Source organism: Dendrobium catenatum, unplaced genomic scaffold, assembly GCF_001605985.2.
Source record: "Dendrobium catenatum unplaced genomic scaffold, ASM160598v2 fragScaff_scaffold_1604, whole genome shotgun sequence".
Lineage (NCBI taxonomy): Eukaryota > Viridiplantae > Streptophyta > Magnoliopsida > Asparagales > Orchidaceae > Dendrobium > Dendrobium catenatum.
Window position 1 is genome coordinate 125,328 of NW_021320066.1, and position 7,211 is coordinate 132,538.

The 7,211-nt window shown below is 35.5% G+C and overlaps 1 protein-coding gene across 1 annotated transcript; it reads left to right on the forward strand.

The window, feature by feature from the left end:
• The first annotated feature begins 3,882 nt into the window (after nucleotides 1-3,882).
• On the forward strand, nucleotides 3,883-6,944 carry LOC110099260 (receptor-like protein 7). Its single transcript, XM_020826346.2, has one exon. The coding sequence runs from the start codon at nucleotides 4,036-4,038 to the stop codon at nucleotides 6,793-6,795; it is 2,760 nt and encodes a 919-aa protein (XP_020682005.2). The 5' UTR covers nucleotides 3,883-4,035; the 3' UTR covers nucleotides 6,796-6,944.
• The last annotated feature ends 267 nt before the right edge of the window (nucleotides 6,945-7,211 follow it).

The window sequence follows — 7,211 nt, forward strand, 5'->3', positions numbered from 1 at the left end:
AAGGTATTCCCAAAACGTAGGGGCTTTCAAAATAGATTTTCAGAATGGGTTTGGGTTCAACCTGAAAATTACTCGTCACAATTGGACTCAACTCAAACCCAACCAAATTCTAAAAATGGGTTAGAAATCCGAACCCAGACCCGACCTGCCCCAAACCTGTGTCGACACAACTCGACAAGCTAACCAGGGCACAAAACAGGTGGCTGAGCGCGGGTTTTGGGGCAAGAGGCCGAGCGCGGTCAGCTACTCCCCATCTCTAAACCTCAATATTGGGGTTGAAGCATTCTATCTCCAGCCCTAGCTTGAAATGTTGTACGTAGTGCTCTAGCATACAACATCGGGACACTATACGACTATGCAAACAAATAAAATTTAGATGAAGCCCCTGAACTCCCAAGCAGGAGGTGTGCTGCCCCCAACTATCCCCTCGTCAAGTTCAACTGATGCAATTGAGGTCCATACAAATAATATAACATAATTAATCGACACAATCGAATTTCACTCAAAATAACAAACGAACGAACCCATAATATTGGCAAAGATTCTAAAATAATATAGTAGGAATTATACATTATTTTCTTTAAATATACTTATTCATTTTTACCTTTCTATTTTTGTACATTATTTTTTATTATAATTTAAAGTGGTAAATTAAGGAGTTTCTATTTTCAACCTTTGCAAAATTTTGATTCAAGTTTCGCTATCAAATTTTTCTGTTAGTTGGGAGATTTCGCTATCAACTAAGTGGTCTTTATTTGAGTCCCATATGTTTGATGTATATATAAATTTGCCTTAATTTACTTTAATGTCCCCTAAAAAAAAATCGTTCATTGATCTCCAATGCTTTAGAAATAATTACTCTCCTTTCAAAATTGCACGTCTTCTTCCAGGAAATTAATGAATTGGAATTCAAAAAGATATAATGGATTGGAATTCCACAAAGAAAAAAAAGAAGCTGATTTCAGACTAGCTTTAGCTCGCACGTTTTTCTTCCACCCAAAATTGATGGAACCATTCTTGAAGTCTTTTTCGAAAAACAAATCAAAAGTCTCCGAGATCGTCTCCTCCATATTAGGGATGTCAGAGCTGCTTTGGGTCCAACTCGACACTAACCCGCTACTGTTTGACTCGACCCGTTTTCACAGACGTGTTAGAAATTTCAACTCAGACCCGAATAGTTAGGTTTGCGGGTAGACCTGACCAGATACAAAATCGCCCACGTGCACGGGCGGCATAACAAGTAGGAAGTTGAAAGAGATCAACGTAGAAGTTGCTTTGTAGACTTGAGGTGGCTTGCACGGACGAGACGTTGATGATAAGATCGTGGCCGCTAATAGGAGGCGAGAAGCCGCAACGGGATTTCCTCAAAGAAATCTTGTACCTCGTGAAGCTTGCCAGCGGCACACCATACGTCGATGAGGATGGAGAAGGTGCTGCGGTCAAGGGAAAAGGAGAAGAATTAGCACACGCGGTTGAATATATTGACGGCGAGAATGGGAAAAGAGGCATTCGTGAAGGAGGTGATTATGGAGGCGAAGGTGGATAAGGAAAGGGGGAGGGAGAGGAATCGCATGCCGGCATAAATGCGCCAAAGATGGGGCAGGATGCAGTGACAACCAAGAGTGAGGAGGAGAGCGTCGAACTCGGGAGAGGACAGAGGGTAGAGGCGGTCTAGCGAGTTTGCGAGCAAAATCGGGTCCAAACCAAGTTAAAGCCGGGTTGACCCGAACCCAACCTAAAATTCAAAACATGTCGAAAATCAAGACTTGAATGTGAATGAGCTAAGGGGCTTTCTTATTTATAGATGGAAGAATCATTTCCCGTGAGGCCTAACAAAGCAAAATTCAGCCATATAAGAGAACATAAAGAACAATGTAAACTACATGTTGGATTCCTACTAGTGACACTCGCTATACATTTACAATTAAATAGATATAATATGAGCAATAATGAACACAAAACACAGTCATGAGAATGTTCCAACAATTATATATTCACTTGCAGGGGCGGAACCAGCCTTTCATCTTAGGGGGGGCAAAATTTTAAGAGAAGAAGAACCCACCATATCAATCGTCTTAAAAATTAATTGATTAATCTTAAATTTCAATCATCTTAAAACAAATCCTAAAGGTAAAAAAAAAATCATAATCACATTTAATAAGACAACCTTAACACAAATTTTGTCCTTTGTCTCATTAAACAACAAGAATAAATTGTATATTTAATGCTACAGTGGCAAAGTTAATGAGATTCCAAGCATTTTGTATCAGAAAATTTAAATATAAACCATTTAAAATCTGAGAATGAAGAAAGGTGCTTCCTTTGTGGATCTTTCAGAAATGCCTTCCCAACTAAAAAAGAAATTACAAAATGTGCATGCTTTCTTCAGCTGATCCGACAAAATTTAAGGCATTTTTGCAATTACAGAAGAGAAATAAGCTTTACAAATAAGCTTTTTCAGGTATAATTTTTTTCTCATTCTCTCTACCCGTTGTTTTCAGCAAGTGAGGAAATGAAGATATTAGAGGAGAGAATGAAGAGAAAGGAGAGAAGAAGTTGTGGAGTGGGAGTACAACGGGCGGAGTCTCTGACATGATAGAAGAAGCGGGAGGAATTAGGTGAGAAAGATGGGCTAGGACAACTTTAATATGTTGTATGGGAAATTACTAAATAACCATAGCATTAAATGTATTTTACATTTTTTTAGGGGGGGCAATTGCCCCCCCTGGCTATGCCATGATTCCGCCCCTGTTCACTTGAATAACTAGCATGTCATGACCTTACATGTTTCAAATAGTTGCAGCCATGTGAATGAGTTTCAAATAAGAAGAAATGGTCAAAATGATTGTGTAACATGCATTTAGAAATATCCTAAGTGCACATATTAATTGCTAAAAAAAGAAGCTTCTACACGTCTCTGTTAGGTGAAATTATTATGTGAGGTTAGTAGACGTCGTCTAAAGACAAATCAGGACACACCATATCACCAATATGTTATGTATCGTCACTATGTACTGTTGTGTATTGAGTGACATGTCACATCCTGATTAGCCTTCAAACGATTCGGTGACCGCACGTAATAATATCTCCTCCGTTATGTGACATTAATATGCTCTGTGAACTAACAATGCACCTCGTGAATGAACTTTTTCAAAATACAAATCAAATGCATTTTAATAAATAAATAAATCCAATTTGATTCCAAACAACCCTAAGCATTTCAATAGTTTTAAGTTGACTATCTTTGATAATAATAAAAAAAAATTAAATTAAATTTTTAAAAAAAAAAAAGATACGTTTGGCATCATTTTCATTTTCTTAAAATAAAACAAAAGATCCGCATTTGGCATTATTTTCACCGCTAACCTATAATCTCGACCTCATATGATAATAAATCCTTATTAAATAATATGTATAAGAAAATATACAACGTATATGTACGTATGATTTTATTATAATATTACATATTGAACTGAAAAATTAAAACTAAAGATTTATAATTTTTTTCTGAAATATTTCTCCGCATCAATGAATTACACAGATAAATTCTCATCTTTCTATTTTTATGCATTAATTTTTGGTGTATTTTAAATGGTAAATTAATAATGAATTATTTCTCAATTATATCCGAACTTTGGAGGAGTTTCTATTCTCAACGTTTGCTAAATGCTGATCCAGCTTTAGAAATAATATCAACGTCTTCTTCCAACTTCCAAGAAAATAATGGATTGGAATTCCACAAAGAAAAAGCTGATTTCAGACAAAAGGATGGAATCATTGTTGGCGTCATTTTCTAGAAAACAAACCAAAAGTCTTCATGATCGTACTCCATTAAAAAAAATAGCTTTTTTTTCTCTCTACAAAAAGGTAACTTTGGATGGCCAAAAAGAGTTCAACCACACAGATCGAAGTCCTTCAAATGATGAGAGAACCATTCAAGTAAACCTAATGGCTTCTTCTTCCTTTAACCTTTATAAGTGCTAACAGTTGTCTTTGGCATTGCATCTTAAATCAGACTTTTGCGCCTTCATCTATATGGAGCTATTTCATATCAACTATGTTGTTTTCTTCCGGCTGCTACTTCTCTCATTTTGTCTTGTCTTTGAGTTTTTCTCGATTAACTGCAATGCTCTTGGGCAATGCCTCGAGTCAGAGAGCTCAGCGCTTCTCCAGCTGAAGCGAGGCCTTACTTCTGGTCACCTCGATATATGGAAGCTAAGCACGAATTGTTGCATCTGGGAGGGTGTGACATGTGATGAATCAACAGGAAGGGTCATAGGCCTTGACCTAAGTAATCGGTTCATTGCTGGTATGATTGATCCTAGCCTTTTTAATCTCACATCTTTACGCGCTCTCAATTTTTCCAACAACAAATTTCATGGAATCTCCATTCCGAATTATGGGTGGGACCGGCTTGCAAATCTTTCGAGCCTAGATCTTTCCTATGCCGAATTTGCTGGGAAGATTCCTGTTGGTATCTTTAGCTTGATGAAGATGACTTTCCTTGACCTCTCCTCTCCTTATGATGAATTTGGGGGGCTTTCGCTCGCTAGTAAACCAATATTTTTGCGAAACATGAGTAGCTTGAAGGAACTTCATCTTGAAAATGTAGACCTCTCGCCATACCAAAATGAATGGTGCGATGCTCTAGCCAATTTCACCCCTGCACTTGAGAAGTTAAGCATGATTGATTGCTCTCTCTCTGATGCTAGTTGCTTCTCTGTCTCCATGCTCCCCCATTTATATAGTATTGACCTTACAGGAAATAATTTGGACTTTAAAATTCTTTATTCATTTGTCAATTTGACTTCTTTAATTTCATTAGTAGTTGAAAAAAACCAATTCAAAGGTGTTTTTCCCAAGCAATTATTTCTACTAAAAAAATTACGGCATCTTTATGTCGGATTTAATCCAATGCTTTCTGGCTCTCTTCCAAAATTTTTAGAGGATAATAAGCTAATATCTTTATCTCTTCAAGATACTATTTTTTTTTGGAATTTACCTGATACGATAGGCAACCTCAAGTTTTTAAACTATTTGGTTCTCTCTAACTGTCAATTCTCTGGGAGAATACCACCTTCAATAAGGAATCTATCGCAACTAAATCGGTTGGATTTATCAGAAAATAATTTTAGTGGAGACTTAGAGTTTGAGTTTATCAAGGATCTCAAGAATCTTGTTGATTTGGACCTCTCAAAAAGTGGACTTTCTCTAAATTCATGGGATGCATGTAATGGATCTTTCTTATCTTCCTTTCCTAAGATATTATTTTTTAGAGCAGCTAGATGCAATCTAACTAAGATCCCTACAATCATAAATTACCCACTTAGGATGGATATATTGGACCTCTCAAATAATAGAATTCATGGGGAAATACCGAGCTGGTTTTGGAGAATTAATATAGCATTGAACTTATCTTGCAACATGTTTACACATGTTGCAGAGCCTCCTCTTAATCTTACTATGTATAATAATGATTTTATATATATTGATCTCCATTCCAACATGCTTGAAGGTCCAATTTCTCCTCTCCCATTAACTAATTATACATTATTAGATTTCTCAAACAATCATTTCACATCTTTTATCTCTTTCAACATCACCTCACACCAAAATTCTTTGAAGTACCTTTTTCTTGCAAATAATAGCTTGACTGGAGAAATCCCACCATTCATCTGCAATATGACCAACTTATTGGTACTTGATTTATCAAATAACATGTTAACAGGTTCTATTCCATCATGCTTATTGAAAGGAGTTGATCTACAAGTGCTAAAAATAAGAGGAAATCAGCTTCATGGAGCCATTCCCAATGAAATTAGTCCAAAATGTGAATTACAAATTATAGATCTCAGAGACAACCAATTAGATGACTTGATTCCTAGGTCTCTATCTAATTGTCAATCACTTGAGATTCTGGACCTAGGGAATAATAACTTAAAGGACTCATTTCCTTATTGGTTACGAAATATGTCATCTCTAAGGGTTCTTGTTTTAAGGTCTAATAAATTCCATGGGGAAGTTGGGCCTTTTGAAGGAAATCTTGAAAGAAATTATGCTTTTTCTATGTTACATGTCTTGGACATCTCATTCAATAATTTTAGTGGCAACTTATGTGCAGAGTGCTTCAATAATTTCAAGTCAATGATGATAGATAAAATAGACATAGTAAAAGATTTTACACTTGAATTTTTAAGTCAATACTATTATTTGGGTTTGGTCACCATTATGAACAAAGCGCAACAAATGACAATACAAAAGTTCTGGACGATTTTCAAGTCAATAGATTTTTCTAACAATTATTTTGAAGGAGAGATTCCTATAACCATTGGCCAACTTACTTCTCTTCAAGTGCTCAACATGTCACATAACTATTTAACAGGTAAAATTATTCCACAACTTCAGAATTTATCACACCTCGAGTCATTAGACCTCTCAATGAATAGCCTTTCAGGTAAAATCCCACAAGAGTTGGTTTTCTTAAATTTCTTGGCATATTTAAACCTCTCCTACAATAAGTTGGTAGGAAACATTCCAGTTGGAGGTCAATTCTTCAGTTTCTCAAACACTTCATTTGAAGGAAATAATGGATTATGCTTACTTCCATGCAACGCATCAGTTCCAAGAGTGAACAATATTACAATATCATTAAATTTACACAAACAAGCTCTAAAGAATAGAAGATATATGATTATAATGGGAATATTATTTGGTGTCGGATTTGGAGGTTCAATGGCAGTAGTTGTTGTGCTTGATGTCATGTGCTGTGATAATAGGAGACCGATTAATGAATAATTTGCATGAAAGCCTCTTTGTAAAAAATATTCTACTAATGAAGCAGAAAGCACTGTTGCAATGATTCTCAATATGTTTTTTTTTAAGTTGTCATATAAATATATATATATAATGAGAGAGAGAGAGAGAAAGAGAGAGAGAGAGAGAGAGAGAGATGTTGGAATTAATGTATTTTGTAAGTCAGATATTTGCAATTATAGGCTTCTATGTTTTCTCAATATGTTTTTTTTTTAAGTTGTCATATAAATATATATATAATGAGAGAGAGAGAGAGAGATCTGTTGGAATTAATGTATTTTGTAAGTCAGATATTTGCAATTATAGGCTTCTATGTTTGAAGCTTTTAATTTATACTTTTTCCTCTCTAACAAGCCAAGCTCCAATTGCATCTTATTTGTGTAATTTAATGACCTTGT